The sequence below is a fragment of the Ptychodera flava genome, chromosome 8 (genome assembly GCF_041260155.1).
Source record: "Ptychodera flava strain L36383 chromosome 8, AS_Pfla_20210202, whole genome shotgun sequence".
NCBI classification, from domain to species: Eukaryota; Metazoa; Hemichordata; class Enteropneusta; family Ptychoderidae; genus Ptychodera; species Ptychodera flava.
In genome coordinates, this window is record NC_091935.1 from 21,734,867 (window position 1) to 21,754,688 (window position 19,822).

At 39.4% G+C, this 19,822-nt stretch overlaps 1 protein-coding gene across 1 annotated transcript; it reads left to right on the forward strand.

Moving 5' to 3' along the window:
• The first annotated feature begins 915 nt into the window (after positions 1-915).
• LOC139138784 (mitochondrial substrate carrier family protein S-like) lies at positions 916-18,500 on the forward strand. The gene is made up of 9 exons (XM_070707310.1): positions 916-1,148; positions 4,319-4,472; positions 9,145-9,213; positions 9,804-9,866; positions 13,285-13,357; positions 13,981-14,028; positions 14,736-14,873; positions 15,490-15,557; positions 15,761-18,500. The coding sequence occupies exons 1-9, from the start codon at positions 1,091-1,093 to the stop codon at positions 15,933-15,935; spliced, it is 846 nt and encodes a 281-aa protein (XP_070563411.1). The 5' UTR covers positions 916-1,090; the 3' UTR covers positions 15,936-18,500.
• The last annotated feature ends 1,322 nt before the right edge of the window (positions 18,501-19,822 follow it).

The following is a 19,822-nucleotide window of genomic DNA, read 5'->3' on the forward strand; positions in this document are numbered from 1 at the left end:
TCTGACTATTGTCTTACGAATTCTGACCTAGTGTTATTGGATTATGGATTGGTATGATTGCGATTATTTTATCTTTCCATTGAACCACTGTACATTGCATCGTGGTTTTTTTTCTCTGAGTATATGGCTCATGCATCCACACAAATTATTTATACATGGCTATGTTGTGTGTGCACAAATGTATTTATTTCTTTCAGATTTATGCTGTATCGGTATAACTTAGTTTACGCATACATGTTACTTGCGTCCATACCCTGATACAAAAGTACCGAGTAAAGTAAAAGTAAAAGCGAATTGAAGCGTGAAACGTACATATGCAACAGAGTCTGTTACTAGTAAGTTAAAAATAACATTCAACACTGATACACATTGCTGAATTATCTTGAGAGTAGTATTTTTATGGTCATTTTTCCTTATTCGGAAGGAATTTGTCTAAAATTTGTTTCTCTTTTCCATTTCTGTAAAGATAAATCGATGAGGAGAATTTGACTGTACTTGTTATGTCATGTGCATTTTTCCCGTTTGATAGACATTATAGTTCCCTGATATCTGCTCTCGGAATCATGTCCCATTGTTCAACGTTTCAGTATTGTACAGTTTACGTGTAACTCCTCTGACATTGATATCATTGGCGAGGCTGTCTTTGGTTTCAACATATATTAAGGGTTAAGAAGGAGAAGAAGAAGAGAAATTTGCACTTCTTTTATAGAACAAAAAATGAGTTAACAAATTTTGAAGTGGTAGATATCGAGCCTTTCTACTCACTTTTCGGCTATCAGAGGAGACGATAGTTTGCTATTGAAAACGAACGTATTTTGCACTATATAAGTGGAGGCGCTCTCTCACTCTCGATCTAGATCTCGAAAGCTAGAGAGAGAAGTCAGACAACGAACAAGCGAAGCCCTTCCGCTCCAGCTTTGTTTTGATGCTCGAGTGTAACAGTGTGAGCGCGAACTAGCGTGGCGGCTCGACACCATATTACTCGAAGCTTTGAAATGTCATTCTTTAAAACCAGTGAAAGAAGCAACAAGACTTGAGCAGATGTACGTATCTCATTCTTTGTGAGACTGCAAACCTTCAACGTTGCAATATGACGCACAATGAAGACCGAACTCATTGGTTCAAGGAAGGTGCAATTGGTTTGGGAGGTGCGTACCTTACTGAAACTCAGCCACGATCATCTACTTCTACGTTTCTGTATCTTTTCCAGTCAGGGCAGCTCCGTGTTCTAACAAAAGTTACGTTGTCGCATGACCCTGAGCCTTGCTCAGGACCACGGGCGCTTCGATCGTCGCATCGCGAAGCCCCAATGAGGCCTGTTTCATGGCGAAGGCGCTTCGCAAAGCGACGATTGAGGCGCAGGTGCCTGAACTTTGAAGGACGTTGCCACAGATACTTGGTCAATTGCGCCTGTGTACCCGCCAGGATACCCCGTGAAACCACACAGCCTAGCCACTCGGATTGCAGCATGCACGCTCCTCGTCACACAATTACACACACTTTAATAGCTAAAATTACAAATGATCTCAAAGAGGGATGAAACTGCAGCAAGTGAAAATGAATAAAGTGAAATATTGGCCGACTAGCGGAAGAGAAAATACTGGTTAAAAGGCAGAGGATAAAAACTGCAACAAGTTTAAGTATTACGTTATTACGTTATTACGCTACAAGTTAAAGTATTATTAAGTATTACGTTATTACGTTACAAGTTAAAACAAATACAGTAAAATACTGACCGATCAGCGAAAAAAAAAACACTTGCAAATATTTGCAAGTGTTTTATTTCCCGCTGGTCGGTCAGTATTTTACTGTATTTGTTTTAACTTGTTGCAGTTTTTATCCTCTGCCTTTTAACAAGTATTTTATCTTCCGCTGGTCGGCCAATATTTTACTGTACTGTACACTAATAATAGCTCATGTCAGAAAATATCAAACACGCACTTTGAAGGGATCGGCGATGATCATATGTAATAGATGGAATTCAACAACTACAAGAAATGAGGTTTATTATGGCTATGAAGACACATGCACCTCCATCTTGCCTCTATCCCCCTTTTTTCTGTATAGTCCCTCGGAGCATTTGATAAGCTCATACTAAACCACACAAATCTTTGTGCGACTCCACTGTACTTGGAGGGTTGGAGAGACTAGTGTTATGTATGGCAAATCGAAGCTGTGCAGCCAGCCTAGAATCTAGTCAGTTAAATTGAGACAGCAGACCCTCATACACAGAACCCCTAAGTTTACTGGCTTCTTTCCGGCACTGACAGACATTAGAAAATAGTGAATGTCAATAATTCTGGATTTGAAAGTCTGAGGGATACATTCGCAAAAATTGCACTTTTATATGATGTTAGTTCCAAATATGTGTGCGCCACTAAAGTTGATAAGCAGGACCTGTTAACGTTTGCCCACACAATCTTTACTGGTCTTTTACCTCTGATTAATATCAGACAAGCTGTGCTGTCAACAATTATCCATGAGCACCTCTTTTTACCTGTGAGCTACTTCACCAGTCACCCTACTGAATTTACGGCTTGTTATCGAAAGTGATGTCAAAGGTCACACTACTGATGGAAGTTTGATTGGGGACATGCATACTCTCACACCTCAACACTTTCCATTCAATCTCACAGGGTCAGGTTTTGATGCGTTTTTTTCTTACATCATCAGTTTAGGCGAAGAATATTCATTGAAATACAATACTCTAATCCATTCAATCCAATCCATGATGGTGTGCAAAATGTTAACTTTTTCTCTTTTACACATATCCCAATTATGATCGGACCTGTATCACTGCAGTGGTCTTTGATGTCTCCATACAGCTGTCGCAAGCACCACATTGACAATGTCTTTCTTGTCATTGTGTGAATGAATCTGCCCCCACGTGGCAAAAAAAGCAATGCACCAGATTGAGTACATATCTTTGGTTTTCATTGTTACTGTACACACATTACCTTGGAAAATGGTATGGTGTACCAATTTAAGGACAAAATTGATACTTAGTAATAGCTTGTGCAAGGACCATATGTTAGTGAAAGTGTAGCTTATTTGTTTTTTACATCCTTTTCAAAGATCAGTGTTGATGCCGTACACTAACCTATACATCTGACTGAAGGATGAATGCACATATAGAAAAGTGAAAGTAACCCACTCTCTACCATGATCACAAAAGTACACACCTTTTTTATTTCAATGGAATGCCTGCATGTCTGGATCCAGACTCTGTGACCTTTGACCTGGTTTACACTGGTGGCATACAGCCAGAATGACCCGCATTTCTAGTGTTTATTTCATTGACCCAATTTAAACAACTAGAAATGATGAACTGGCTGTTGAGGTCAACAGGACAAAAGAAAAACAAGTTATACATCCATGGTTTGGTCAGCCACTACTTTTCAGTTTTTACTGATACTACAAGTGTCATTTCGAACAAATTGTGCAGTTTGTCAGTTTACTACTGTTCATATTTGTGTGTATGTTTTGTGTTTGTCTTTATATATCCCTTGAACAGTGACAGCATCATTTTAGGCAAATAATGCTGATAAATAAATGAATTATTAAATAATAATAACAACAACAAGAACAAAAATAATAATAAACATTACTATGCTACTGCAATCATTATATTATTATTACACATTTAATTATTACTATTACTTTGGTTGTCATCGTATAATTCTGATGATGATTATTATTACCGTATGATTACTGTAATGTTTTTTGTCGTTATTACTTGCATAATAATAACAGCAGCTACTATGTCAACAATAATTATTATTATAACAACAATATATGTACATATTATATGTATGTATTTTTTAATGATAATAGTAATATTTTTTGATATTGTAATTTCTGTATTTCACATGTAAATTGATATGATAATATCAGTTGTTACTGTTGTGATTGGCGCTATTCTAGGAAGCGATAAGAAGTAAGGTCCCTGGTGCATTCAACTATGTATGATATGCTGTGCTTTTGAAAGTTGTTTCCTTGATGTCGCAACTCTCTAGCTCAGTTTGCATTCAAGAGTGTTCTTCGTGATGGACATTACATTTTTAGAACAAAAAATTCATCATGGCATTGCACTGTGTGCTATTTTAGCCCTCTCTAAAAACTATAAAAAGGTTTTTTAATTGATTTGGCAAGATCTGTGGGGAATTGCAAGGTCAGATACAGACAAATCGGTAAAGTTCATGTTTCAAAGATGACCGACAGATGGTGTCATGTTTAAACATATTACAGTAACCATTCTAAAGGTACCAACCCCATTCAACCAATCTGTGGTCATTTGTTTGTGTACTCTTGCCTCCAGTTGGGATACTCTATGGCACCACCAATGTGGCCGTTGGTCACCCATTTGACACGGTCAAAACCAAGATGCAAGCACAGGCAGGCTTTGAAGGCAGTGGCATGTTCAGAACATTTGTGAAAACACTGCGCACTCAGGGAATAATTGGTCTGTACAGGTAGGCTATCATCTAACTGTCATCCTTTTTTTCTGGCACACTTGAAACCTTAACACTGGGCTCAAGCCTCATTTTGAAAACAATTGGGTTTTGCTAGAGGGTCCACCCATAGCTTTATGAAGTAACTGGAATCTCTAGGATTATGTTGAATCATAAAACTGCTTTAACCCTTTTCCTGCCGAGCGCCCCTGTCCGTTATCCTGCCAAGTCGGTCAAAACCGGCCCCCTTTTCCGTGTCTACAGAAGATAGGCTCTCCTGCACGCTTTCCTGCCAGGCATTTGGCGGGAAAATACCGCATTTTCGGGGTACGATTACCGACCATATACGTGTTAGACTTCAAAAATTTTTGCATGCCCGTATAGAGGGGCAACCGCTGATGAGGTTGTGTCGAGAAAATGACGAGGTCTTGGGCGTTGTTTGCCCCGGGGACGTGCACTTTTATGCCCTTTTCTAGCTTACTTTTGCGGAAGTAAAGCTCGTTCGCCGGCACGCACGTCCACACCGGGGAAACATCACCTCGCTCGTGGGTTAGTAGAAGACCCAGGGGTTAGTGCTATGGGTGCGGCGGCACCCTCAAACCTGTCCTGTTTCCCCTGGGTTGTGTCACTTGGCCACGTACTTTGAACGACTTGGAAGAGTCACACAGTGCAGTCTGCTTTGACGTAGTGTCAACGACATAGCTTCGCCATTGAAGGAAGGCGTGTACGTAGTTTGGCCAGTTCAGTGCACAGTTAGCTCGTTAGTGTTACCGTTTCCTAACAGGTTAGTTGTGCAGTTGTTACTAAGGTGCAGTTTTGTACCACCTTAGCTCTGGACAGTGCAACTGCTCTATGCACTAACCCAAACGACAGATGGTTGGTACAACGTCTACGTCGCACGAGCACAGCCTCCGTTGGGCTGTGCCCCTCCCACGTGATACAACGCACGTTCATCCATTACTATAGCGTCCTTACGGATCTGCCAAAAACGAAAGTGGGGGTAAAAACAAAACAAACGAAAATATGCGATCATAGATAGTATTTTATTCGGGAATAATTTACATTATGCCGAACAATAAATCTCGGAGTCTGTCTCGACGTCCGAGTGCATGGTCCGTGTTTCAAAAATTACAATCGGGGTGGCAGATCCGTGTTTCAAAAATTATAATAGGGGGAATTGTACAAAATAATCCGTCTAAACAAAACAAACGAAAATATGCGATCCATAGATAGTATTTTATTCGGGAATAATTTGTATTATGCCGAATAATAAATCTCAGAGTCTGTCTCGACGTCCGAGTGCATGGTCCGTGTTACAAAGATTACAATCGGGGGATTGTACAAAATAATCCGTGTTTCAATTTACAATCAGCGGGATCGTAAAGCACAAACAAACGGCACAACCGTGCTCAAAATGTGATCATGGTCCGTGTTAAGAATACAGTCAAGCCACTGTTAGGCGAAGCTGTCCCCTGTCCGTTATTTACGTCGGGTTCTCTTGCTGATGGGTGTCGTCGGGGCTGTGTGAGTAGAGGTCTGCACGCCAATGCTCCTCTTACCTCGTAGCATCATGCGATGATGAAAAGCCGCAAAAACACTCGCCCTCGTGAAGATGAACCCCGCACAGACTACATCCTTTGGACGTCTCAGACAGTCGTCCGCTCGCAGTGGTCTTACCCTCTCTGCTGCATACTTTACAGCATTTCTGCCGCCCCTCCAAACGGCTGACAACGTGCATCGGCTGATTTTGTGGATTTATGTACGAGGCAAGAGAAACGGTGGCCTCGACTCTCTCACACTGGGCTGCGATCGCCCACAATAACCGCCAATGAGTTGTTCCCGACACGCAGATGAAACATCTTATGGGTCAGCTTACTATCAGGGTGTACATGCTTGAAGCATATATATGCATTTACCAGGGCAACATCAATCACGTAACATGCCAGATATGTCCACCATCTGTGGTTCTTGCGCCCAGTGTGAAAGTACTTGCGCTTCTGGTTGGCTCGGTCGACACCTCCCATGTACCGGCGATAATTATACAGCGACAGAGGCACTTGTCGCTGCTCGTCTCCCTCCCCCACTGGCATGCACTCCAAGGGTGGATAGACCGTATTCAAGATCAGCACCTGAGCGTTACTATCCTGATAAGCAGTGATGTTAAGACGAGAGTCCGTTCTGGTCGTGGCTTTCATATCCCCAACAGACAGAGGAAGGCGCTTCCTCTTACCCGGCGGAATTAATTGAGGGGGCATGGTGCGACGATTACGGCGGTTAAAACTCCCGACCATGTAGATCCCGGTCTCCATCAGCTCTCTAGCAGTAACGACCGTGCTAAACAGGCTATCACAGAATAGGCTGTGATTATATCCACAGAATGGCTGGACCAGCTCCATCGTAATTCTTTTCACCACACCTCGCTCCTGCCGTCTCCCATCAGTCCGATCCCGAAATTTCACACCTAGGTACGGTGCAAAGTTAGCGATGTATGCAGTGGTGGAGTCGCACAGCTGCCATATCTTGAAACCGTCTCGATCAGGCTTATGCGGTAATCTCTGCTTAAATTTAGAACGGCCCTTAAATCGCACCATGCCGATCGCACCATGCCCTCGTCGATGGAGATCTCTCTACCCATCTTATAATTATTTACGCACCTGTCAACTATGGGCTCCATCCATGGATTGATTTTATAAAGGGGATCCTCCTGACACCGACGTCGGCGGCGTGCCTCATCAGGATCACGACGTGGATCGTTCTCTGGGTCTGCCAGATGAAAGTATCGCATAAGCTGCTGAAAGCGACTGCGGGTAATCACAGTAGAAATACCCTGGTTTCTCAGAAAGGGATCGCTAGACCAATAATCCTCCACTGATGATTTACGGTCGATACCCATACAGACTAAGACGCCAATGAACGCCTGCACCTCTCGGTAGTCAGCGTTACGCCAGTATTTATCTATCTTCCTAGCGATATATCGCTGGTGGAATTTGGCGTATTTATTAGTCTCGTCCTTGGCCAATCTGATCAGTGTAGCTGGAATAAACTTAAAAAAGTAATCGATCTCACGGGAGTGGCTGGGCAAGGTGAAAGTCGGTCCTCTCTCATGGTCAAAATCGGTCTCCTCAAATATATACAAGTCGGTTAAAAGCGGTGGTTACCCTTCACAAATGTCGCTCAAGTCCGTTCGGATCAGTTCCATGTCAGGGACTAATCAAGCCGAGTCCGTCAATCCGTCCGCACTTCCCGTCAATCAGGACTAAGTCCGTGATTTTCGTCTCGCACCATTGGCAAAAAATTGCACCGCCAGCTGAGGCGGTCTTAGGCGGTTGCCTTACAGATTAGCGTTGCCGAGACGTTCAATTTCGGCCGCAATCTATGTAGTGCCTCAGAGCCAAGTTAGCCCAAACTCCGCTAGAATACGTCACCGTGCTAACCTGCCAAGTACGCTACTCGTCCCCCCAAAAAAACCAGTCCCCCAACGGGGTGGGGGACTGGCTGGGTAGCTTCCGCACCTTTCCCTGTCGTTGGACTCTCTGTGAACCCATTTCGAGAGCAAACGCCATTCCTCGCCCAAAACCTGTCCTCGAACAACCCCTAGCGCGAGCAAGGGTTTGCTACACGTAGTTCCGTCGACTAGGCAGGAAAGGGGGTACCAAAAAGTAGCCCGATTTCCACCGCCTTGGCAGGATAACGGCCGTGGCTGCTCAGATTCTAGCTACACCGAATTTCAAGCGGATTTTCACCGACTTGGCAGGAAAAGGGTTAATAGTGTGGGCCTAGTGTCCTATAGTAATGCCTTTTCCCAAACAGAATGCAATACTGATCAGATCTTAGGTCCTGTCCTCGGAAGTTGGAACATTTTTATTTTGATTCGTCATTGTAAAACAAGGCGTCAAAAATGATGTCATAAATAATACGATGATTATATATGTACCTAGCTATGCTACAGGAAACATATCAAAAATAAACACAAATAAATCGACAACAAAGTGAATATTTTTTTTTCGGAAAATTAGAGAAAATTATGAATAATATTACAAAATACTACAATGCAGTAAAAAGGAACACCAAAAGCTGAATATTAATCTGCAAACAAAATGGCATGATGCTCTCACTAAAAATGGTAAGTGCTACAAGAATAGTCATGGGATATGCAGCGACAGCAGTATTCATATTTTCACGTCTTTTTAAGCCTGTTATTTGACCAGTCGATTGAATAATATAACCAATGTCATGTCATCAAGAAAAGATTGTCAGTTGCCAGGGAGCATCTCCAAAATACTACAATTCAGTTTTAACTCTCCATTAATTTTCAAATGTTTCCAGGGTAGTAGGGTATAATTAAATTCTCATCATTTGTAATTCAGTTTTCCTATGGATGTGTTTTCCACAATGTCTGTCCCACTAAAATAATTCACTTCAGAAAACAAGTTGTGTCAGAATGCAGTGACGATAGGGGGGGGGGGGGGCAACAACTCAGGTTGCAATATGATGTGGAAGTGGCTTTTTAATATCAGTTGACCAAGAATTATGAAATCAAGCTATTCTACTCTGGAGAAAAAGATTTGAAGATATGCAGTCATATCTATGGTCACAAAATAGATTTGGAATTTCATCTTTATAAAGTTGCAAAAATCAAGTAACTACATCCTTCAAAGTGTATAACACAACCATGTTTGTAACTTGTTCACAGGGGCTGTATCCCTCCACTGTGGGGGTCTGGTATATACAGATCAACACAGTTTGCTGTCTTTGAAGCAGGGTAAGTTTGTTCCAGTGTTTCATAGTTTTAATTGCCTGAATTGTGTGTCAAGCCATACCACTATGAAGGCTGTTTTTTTTTAGACTTTCAAACATAACTTTTATTATTTGATTTTCAACAAAGCTTTCTTTGGGATTGATTGTTACTGGCTAAATCATATTCATGACCAGCATTTGTCATTTCAAACCCTACTTTTTACAAGATTTTCACAGACTTGAGCTACTATAATATACTAGGTCTATTGGGTGAAAATACGCATGATTTTGGCTCAATACCACTTTTACTGACTTGGCAGATGGGGAAGTGATACCGTCTGGTGGGAGAAGTTAAAGACAAAGAAATTATTGTTTTATTTATGACACTAATATATATAAGGAGAAACCATTCATCATCCATTTGGAGAAGAATCTGTTATTGATCATTTGTGCCGTAATACTTGGGCTAGCTTAAGCTATGATATTGATACTGGTATATTAAGTGTAGTTTCATCAGTTGAAAAGCTGGTACTTATTTACTGTCATCCAGCATTTTGTCAACTCATTCTTTCTTGCTTGTTTCCAGTTGACATTCTCTCTTGCTTGTTTCCATAGATACACATATATGGATAACCCATTTGGAAGGTGGGAGTTTCCTTTCACTGGAGGTGTACAAATGTAAGTTCAGAGTTTCCTAACAAAGATTTTTCATCAAGATCAAGTCACTGCCGTTACGCCTGCCTTTACAAAAAGTGTGTACTGTTTAGACAGATGTTTGAATACCCAAACTTTTACTACTCTTTTCTTGTTTGTAACTTGTTGGGGCTTACTTCAAAACATACAAAAAAATCACCAGTTTTCAAGATGCTGTATTTGTAAAGATCAAAAATTTAAATCCTGTATGCATAAAATGGTAGCCATTTTGAATTTCAAATATTTGTAAACATGAGGTAACTGTATTTGCTTCTTGAATCTGAATCTGAATCTGAATCCAAATTTGCATGATGATCCTTGATTTTCATTTATGATTTAAGGATGATAAATACCTTTTAGGCACTTTCAGATTTTTATTTTTTTCTCAATTGAACATGTCCCAAACCCCAATAAAGTATACATTTTCTGAAAGCCCTGATATAGAGCTATCCGACCAAGCACAGTGCACGGTCATTATTTGCATAAGAGTCACGTGACAAGCGTTTTGCTGAACCTTCCAAAAACCGGTTTTCCCGGCCTTATGCAAACACGCTGCAAGATTTCCGGTTGGAATTTCTTCATTGACAAGCCTTGACAATATCCTTCAAAACCGTGTCTGCGATTTTTTCTCGGAGGCTCCATTCAAATTATATGGCGTGATAATTAAAATTCCTTGAAAAGCACCTTCGTCCAACACCTTTAAGAGCGTATTAAAAAATAACAAAGGCATATAAAGGAAATCCCAGACACGGATTTTGAGTTCATTATGTTTCCAATGGACGGTGTGAATTTCAAGCAGCTAGTGTTTGTGAGCGCGAATTGACGAGGTGCCAAAGAAGGGTACTTCATTCACACATTGAATTCGAGAAAAACGCAAAAAACATGTTTTGATACTTCTACGCTACGGCATTTGATAATTAGACGTGCACGAGCCTCAACACGGACATACTTTGTTACCAAGTGATGATGTCGGCCGGGAATGACAGTTGTTCAGAGAAAAAGTCCCAGGAAAATAAAATAAATCGCGGAAAACTACCAATTTTTGGAGCCTTGCGTGTCGACACATCGCCACAGCGAATGGCTTCAGTGGGAAAAAACAATGACGTCAGCAGTCATTACTGATAGCGGGCGTGTCCTAAATTCATATGCAGATAAGCTTGTTTGCGTTCCCCAGATCACACTCCCCTCACACGCTATATAGACATTGCAGAACCGTAGACTTGATAGCGTACTATCGCACTAATTGCAAAGTTAATTCTAGGACGCGCCATTGCGCAATAAAATTTCGAATGGCCCTCATTTCTACGTTTGACGCGCCACTAGGAGCGCAACATTATATGAATGGGTCGATCAGGCAGAGTTCACGTAGTTCATACATTCGCGTAGCTAATCGAAGGTCATTACCTCAGTCATAGTATGACATTTAAAACGATTCAGTTACCTATCAACCTTTGCAATTAAATACCCTCTACAGCATATATGGTGGTACATAGGAAGCTGGGTAGAAAGGACTGATGTAGGGGCAACAGTGTTTTTGAGCCGTACGCATGTGGCATGGCCGCTGAATATAAAACAACGGCACTGGCGGTGGAAAGCTAGTCGACACTCGGATTTTTAACGCCGGTATGATCGGACAGTCCCTTAAATTGAAGCGTTTGCAACGTCTACCGTCCATACAAACGAAACGTTGAACACTGCAAGGAAAACGTCCATGATCGTTTTGAAGAGCAACACATATTTTAGGTCGAACACATCTCGTTTTCCAGAGTAGCCAGGTCTTTGCATAGAACAACACCGCTGTGTAAAACCCTTTGGCCAGAACCAATGATCTTAAATTTGCTAATACATACGAGTTATGTTTAAAAGTTGATTTATCGATCACTTTATTTAGGTCGTACGGGTTACAGTCTCGTGCAATATCAGTGTATGAGTAGCCTAATTGTCGATGCGTGCAAATCGAGGGCCACTCTCGGAGAAATCCTACCACACTCTCGGAGAAATCCTACCGGTGGGCTAAGCTTTGATCATGATCGTTTCCACAGTCAAAATCACAGTCCTTAGCAATTTGTACAGTTGTCCAAGTCCGACATATCAATAATTCATCACATAAGTTACGTAAACAATTGAATCAAACCAAACGGTTTGCTGTTGCCATTATTGGGCCTGTTGCGTACGTACAAGGGACAACTTTGCAGTAGGCTTGGTTGGTTACGGGGCGCCCGATCTCCAGTATTCTCCTTTCTTGACCTGATAGACTATTGTATTTTCTGCAGAAAATTCAAGGTTTTTACATGTGTGATGATGATGGCCCCCGATTTTCTAAAATGGCCACCTTGGGACAGGAGTTGAGGCCAACAGTGGCCCGTTGTTTTTGAATCCTAGAATGAACACTGTGTAATTGTTTATCTAACATTGCGAAAAAGACGTCAACCACCGTAAAGCGGCGTGTGCTGGCTCCGACCAACCCTGAGCAAAGAGTGATAAAACGTCGTACTACTGAGAAATCGTCGTTGACCCGATGTCTTGACCACACTAAGAAAAATTACTTGCTCTCTGGTGTAGACTATGTCTGGAACTGTACGAATACTTGTTTATTGGACTAGGCTTCGACAAACATTTAATTACGGTTTATTGTTTACAGACGGAAGTAATCCTGGTGTTTGGAGAAGTCACAGCACGTCATTATGTAAATTAGCTAGTGCAACGCAACGTTGTGTCACTCAAGATGGATTATGGAAATAGCAATGCAAATGTGTCCACAATGTTTACAAAAGCTCCCCGATTTAACCGGGATAGCCACGTGCATTTGTTTTGATTTTTAAAAATCGTGAATTACACAGAAACCATTCCTTATCTTGAACTGGCGACACATCTCAATTCTGGGTCTTACTTTAAGGCGTATTCTCAGAGAATTTTGAAAATTTGACAGAAAAATGAACAATTTGGTATTTATCATCCTTAAGCCAAAGTAAGTAAACATTGTGTTTTGTGTCTGCACATGCACAGATTTTCAGGGGGAAAAGACAAAATTTCCTCTCAAACAAAACATACTATATTGGCGATGTTGTGTCACAAAAAAAGTAAGTCCAAAAGTAAGCAAAAAGTAAACATATGGACATCTTGACTAGTGTAACTACAATACCTCTAACCAAAATCACAATCAATTCTTGGTATGGATGGCATGAGTTCACTATATTTGTCATCAAACTATATTCCACTCCGTGAGATGTTGTTTTCAAATTCAATGAAGAGAAAATTGAACGTTTCAACGTGAAGACGTTTTGCAGCAAGGTTCGTTGACATTCATCCACTTTACAGGCAAATCAAATACACTGGATCTGTCCTCCCAGAGTTACAGTTAATCAGAGTCATTAAAATTTTTTTGTGATTACTATTTTTGCAGGAGGGTTGCCATAGCTGGTGGATTTGCGTCAACTGCAAGGGCCATTATAGAGTGCCCTCTAGAGTTAGCAAAGGTGAGAGGCAACAGTGTTGACCAGATAGGATTGTCAATTTACCATCTTCTAAGGATATAGTGTGACAGGTTTACAATCCAAAGTGAAGATGGCAACTTTAGATAACTGAAAAAAAATTATAAAATTCTACACTTCCCTATCTACCTATGTGCTTCTGTCATCAAAAACTCTCTGTATGCTGTATCACTTCCATATTGTTGCAGTGTTGGAATAATGCTGCTTCTGAAGATGAGTGAACTGTCTTAAATGGAATTCATATCTCAGAGAATGTAGCATATTTTAACTTAACATCACTGAAAATTATTTCTTATTTCTTTCTGCACTTTTATCCATTATATTTGATCATGTATGTCTCAGTAATGTCGCATAGATTTGAAAATTCTATTGGACTGTTTTTGTATGACAAAGCGAAAGTTTAATATACACCTCTAACCTGTTACAACTTATCAGTTAGATATTTTATGTACAAACATCAAGTTTTTTGTCCAATTTGAGTTAATTTGGGGGATCTGCCAGATTCCGAGAAATTTTTCATCAGTGGGGTTTGAGAAACTTTTCATCAATGGGGTTCACAATATTCATGAGTGTGACATCGTTGACATGTTTCTGTTTTTGGTGATTAGATTCGAAGGCAAACTGGACAGACGTGGCAATTCAAAGGCCTGTACAAGGTGAGCATAGTATGGTTGTTGTAACATATTGCCTTTCATATTTTTCATGATTTTAAGCACTATGTGCTTAATTTCAGGCCATTTTGCAATTAGATACCTTTAGTTCAAAATTATCTTTTTAAAATAAATGTCTCTTTGCTGTCACTTTACCCTTCTTCTCTGGTTTCATTTTCACTGAGCGATGAAACTTGACCTATTGTATCATAGGGCATATCAAGTGTGAGCAAATATTAGAAAACCTGCGGTAGAAACCAAAGTTATTACATAACATAACAAAAACATAAAGCTACTGTGGCATTAAGCCATAAACATTCTGTGAAGAAATGAAAAAAATTTCATGCAATGTTCAGATGATTTTCTTGCAGCTTGGACATAATGAGATGAGATAGTCATCTGTATACTGCAATTGCCAAAACATAACAGAATACCAACTTTGCCACAAATTTTTATTAAATTGTAGTAACTTTTTAAGTCATACAAAGAATGAAAAATTGATGGATGTAATTGATGAGATGGCAAATCTGCAATTGACAGAAATTGAAAAAGTGTGCTGTCCAAAGTGCGTTGAACCTTCTGACAGACAATTTCCCAACAGCATATTTGATTTGTGTACAAATATTCTTTGTCTGCACTGTTGGCACTAAACCTCGTCTTGTTTGATAGGGTTGTAAAACCTGATGTCCGTTTGTCTTTCTCACCAACTGCAGGGTTTCGGCGTGACTTGGTTCAGAACCATGGGACTCATGACAACGTATTTCATTCTGATCGACTCAGGCAGACGACACTGCAATGAGCTTTTCCAAAGACCTCTGATTGGTCCATTTCTAGCATCAGGGACTGCAGCAACATATCCTTTGTGATACCCTGAAACTCTTCAATCCCCTCAAGTCACTACCTGTGTCTCCCATCTAACCCCAAAAATGGAATAGTCTAGGATCGGCATGTGTAGCGGTCTAGTGATCTAAAAAATTTTCAATGTGGAAAAACTGTTTCCCTGCTGTGGTAGTAATTTCAATTCTCAGAAATAAATGCCAGATCAAATTTTTAACTCCCAAAGGTTTGATGGTTAATGGAAATTTTGAGGAACCATTGACATTGTTATTATCCAACATTGAACTTTTTATGTGATCTCGTTGAAGCTGAAGTTTTACACCGCCAGCTTTTAAATTTAGCAAGGATTTGAGAATTTTTCATCTTATGGTTTGCACAAATCTCTGTCTTTCATCATTTTTTCTTCAGTGTTCTGCGGAATTTTAGTCAAGAGGGTTACAGATAAATCTATTATATGCATTTTAAATGGCCTACTCATTTTTACCACACCAACTTTTAGTTGAAAGTGTTTGACGTGTTCAATTTCTTGTCATTTTTGATTTCACATCAAGTACACCAATCATGCCATTAAATACCATCAACATACAGACTACAAGTAAACTGTTTATAGAATTTCCTTGACTGAAGATCACTTTAGCTTGGTGGATTGTTTGGCCCCTGGAGTATATGAAATCCCAGGTACAAGGAAATTACGGCAAGTAAGTAACTGTCTATTTTAGTTGCTTCATCCGGTTGACATGTTGCACATCAAAATGTCTTGTAGGATATCATGATGGTTGAAAACTATTCTAGTTAGAGCCCTCTAGCTTTGCTGCAAATAGCAAATTTTAAATTGGAATATCACAGTTCTGCAACAGACCTTTACATAACTGATGCATCAATGATCAATTTGTCGTTCCAGGGAGATGCCAGTACTGCAGAGGATGCGTCTAGTGATAAAAGAACGGGGCGGTTTCTTTGGTCTCTATCGTGGATTACTTCCGGGGTCCATCAGGAGCTTCCTGGCCAATGGTACCAGCATGGTTGTCATGGCCTGGGCTCAAAGACAGGTCTCCAAAATGGGTTTGAGAGATTAAAACATTACAAAAGAAACATCGCTGAGGAGTTCGTATAACGTGAAGCCTTTCTATTAAGGTCACATTTTGGAATGTCAATAGACATTTATTCTTGATGTGTGATGGTTACCATGTGAAATCTGTCCTTAACAGATAGGTGTCCAAGCTAGAGAAGCATTGTCAAGGACAGGTTTCATCCCAGACATGCAGAGGGATGGACTGTTTGACCATTGCGTATTTTTTGTACAGGTGGATTGGTTAATAATTTTTAGTACAATGATTATGTAGGAAGGGCAAAAAGCTTGGTGAAGGATTTTTGTGTGTCTGGCAGAATGCAGCTGAGAGTTAAGGTTTTCTTGCCACTGCATTGTGGGAAATGTTGGGTAGGCAGTATAGTGCCTACTGCTGAGGATCTCAAGCGCACAATGAACAATACCTGACAGGGCTACTGTTCAGGAAACTGTACGATATCAATCCCCATACTTATGTGGAGATCAGGTCACGCGACGTACAGCATAGCTCATACATAGCTCACAACCCTATCTACATCAATCTCCAAGCTGGCCATACTTGCTTTATCTCTAAATGTCAAATAGGTCATGACATATCATTGTCTGTGTGATGAGTAGCTACAGAAAAGATATCTATGCACGTTTTAATAAGCCTAGGACAAAGCTATTGGGAATGATGATATATAAGTCGATCTGCATGTCCATGAATTACTAACTTGCTTGCCGGTGTTTCGGGTATCATATGATTAAATTTTAGTGTTTGACGAATGAAATTCTTGACTTTGACTGCCCAAGGGCAGTTGAAGTTGCAAACATATCGGATAAAAGTCATCTGATTGTTGCTAGATAATTGCTGATAACTGACTGTCACTTGATGTGGGACAATTGGAAGGGCTGTGACCCTATGGGTGAACACACTGTCTTCAATCGTGTAGTTGATATATATATATATATATATATATATATATATATATATATATATACACACACACACATACACACATAAGATTTTAGTAAATGTGTGTTTTTGCACAATTGAAGACAATATTGCTGCTATATTAGTTTCAGAATTACCATAAGCTTTAGTAGTCATTTTCATAGCTAGGGAAAAGATGTATAGTTATTTCAGTCCAATAGCGGTATTTAAGGTAAAGAAAAACCAACTTGACATGAATTAATCATGAAAGATTTATCATTGAAATTTGGAGCTGATTTGATTTGTCTCTATGTGTCCTGCATATCATATAACATGGGCATTTGTCAGAAAGGCATTTTCAAAAATATAAAACTTTTTCCTTTGTTGCAGTGAAATAAAAAGCATCTGAAATTCAGCATTTTTTCAGTCCAAGGTTACTTTACTTGCTGGCTGATGATAAATCACACTAAAAGTGCATGATTTGCACACTGTCAACCATTATCAGCATTTATAGAACCACATGACCTTTGACCTGCCCAGTGAGCTGAAGACAGGTCAAGTTACTTAGCCAAGGTGAAGGCTGTAGTGTGTGACTGATATTTATATTTAGAATTGTTACCAAGTGTTCATTTGTATCATACTCAAAATGAATGTTTTAGAAAATTTGTAACTGTTCAGCTGTAGACTTACAGAGATGAAGTACTGTACTGATATGAAATTGGTAAAAATTTGAAATTTTTGTAACATATATTTCTAGTGGCATGAGCAACCAAAGAGGAATTGGAAAAGAAAACTTTGACATCATTCAGTCACTCAATAGGTACTAGTTGAGCATTGAAATTTGCAGAATGTTTGCAAGTTTTAATGGAAAGGGGGAAACAACGTTGCAATTTATAAGGACAGAGGAAACAATGTTGCAGGTTTTAAGAGATAGAAAACAATGTTGCAAATTTGTCTGTTTTTGTCACATCAATTTGTTTGACCCAATAGTGATCAAATGAATATGTACACATGTTGCTGTCAGTCATTTAATAATATGACTCTTCTGATCATAGACTTGTCAGTAAACATCTGGACAGGTGGCAGCTGTACAGCATGCAGCATAAGACAAAATTGTAACATGGACAAATGATGTCAGTACAGTTCGAAATAGCAATTTTTTGTCACAATTAGGGATTTACACCATTCTTTACAATTTAGAAAAAATATCCCTATGTTTTGTGTTACCCCTAAAAAATCAAACCTTAGTGCAAAATGTGTGACTGACTGAAAGTGTCTACTTTCAGCCCTGTGCAGTGCATTCATCAAATACCATTATTCAGTCACTTGATTAACCCTTTGAGTGCCAAAGTCAATTTTGGTCACCTTTATAAAATGTACCCAAGACAATTTTTTTCAGATTTTTCCCAAAATTCTGATCAAAACCTGTAGTCATTGAGAAGTCCAAAGTGATCCAAAAAACCAAATTCATAAAAATTGGTAAAGTGTTGCACGAAAAGTTTGGCAGGAAAAAATTAAAGCACTCAAAGGATTAACTCAAAGTTAATTTCATAAAGATTGACTGTGTCTGTGTGTCTGTGTGTGTCTGTGTTATTATATAAAAAAAATTGAAATTACCATTGTTTGAAATTGCCAGTAGCATTTTATTTTTTAAATGAGAAAAAAAAACCAGGATAATTGTGGCATTACATATAAGGGAATATTTTAAAGTATTAAACTACCAGAGTGTATGTACATATTGTTGGTTTTACTTTAAACTTCATTTCCAATGAAAAATCTGTATATGTTCAGTGAGCCTTACTAACAAATTCTTCTTCTGTGTTATTAAGGACCTTTTTCCGCAATATTAAGAAATTGTAACAAATGTTGTTAGCAACATAAAAAGTAGAATTCACCTCGATTACACATTTTTGAAAAAAGATGCTATAGATTATTCATAAATTTTGCTGTTTGCAAGCGTATGAGGATTCATTTATGAATAATGAACAGGAAATTCCGAAAGTACCTAACGTGTGTGCTTTTCAGAGAATATTATGAATTCCTTGTAGAAAGAAAATTGTATGTCTGTGACTTTTTTAATTTGAATACCAGCAGGTTTTGGTCAGACTGAAAGATTCAGTTTTGTATGAGTGCTTGCCATCTCTGACCCTGACCTTGAATGAAGGCAGGGTGTTGAATATTCTTTCTCTAACGGAGAGTCTTGTTGGATCCAATCATACCGTGTGATTGAGTTTATTGACAGCTAACTAGGGTAAGACAGCCATCCATATGTTTTTGACAATGGATGATAACTCGTTGTGTTATTATGTTTAATATCAGGTTGATGACTATTTAAATTTGGCTAAACTTAATATTGTGTGAGGGCAGTACCTCATTTCTTAGAGTTCCCTGCCATAACCAAGACTAGACCTTCGTTCATGGTTAGGGTTGGTGTTGGAGCCCACAACAGAATCTTTCAGTCTACAGGTTTGAATGATGAAATTTGTCCACTTCTCAAAAACACATGCATGGTGAATGCTAATTGATATTCATGATTGTAAAACCAGTGTAAATTTCAATCGTCCAAATACTAGCAAAAGTATGTAACTTAGATTTCTAAGGTGTATGTGTAACATTAAAAAGTTAGTGACCCATGACACAAAAAGTGCCTGATGATACACTCACCGTCCCTTCAGCTATACCTAAACCCAGAACTTTCACGAAAATGTGAAAATCACTGCACAATACTACCAGTAGTGCATGCCTTAATTTCCTTTATTTGCATAGAGGTCTTAGCATGAGATGCAATAATGTTTGTCCATTGTCTTTCTGAAATACTATTTGTAAAACTTACCTGACAGTTCTTACTTCCAGAGCAATTTGCATGATTGATTTTTATTTTAATATGACACAGGCAGACTCAATTCTGAACTTTAATAACTTTTCTGATTTTATCAAAAGGTACCTTCTATACGGGGAAATGGATGAATGTGGTGTTTAGT

Bases quoted from the DNA above. Each gene is read 5' to 3' on its own strand.
- LOC139138784 (XM_070707310.1), top strand. From the start codon at position 1,091: ATGACGCACAATGAAGACCGAACTCATTGGTTCAAGGAAGGTGCAATT. The intron at 14,029-14,735 runs GTGAGCATAGTA...CACCAACTGCAG, and splicing joins AATTCAAAGGCCTGTACAAG to GGTTTCGGCGTGACTTGGTT. The intron at 14,874-15,489 runs ACATATCCTTTG...TGACTGAAGATC, and splicing joins TAGCATCAGGGACTGCAGCA to ACTTTAGCTTGGTGGATTGT.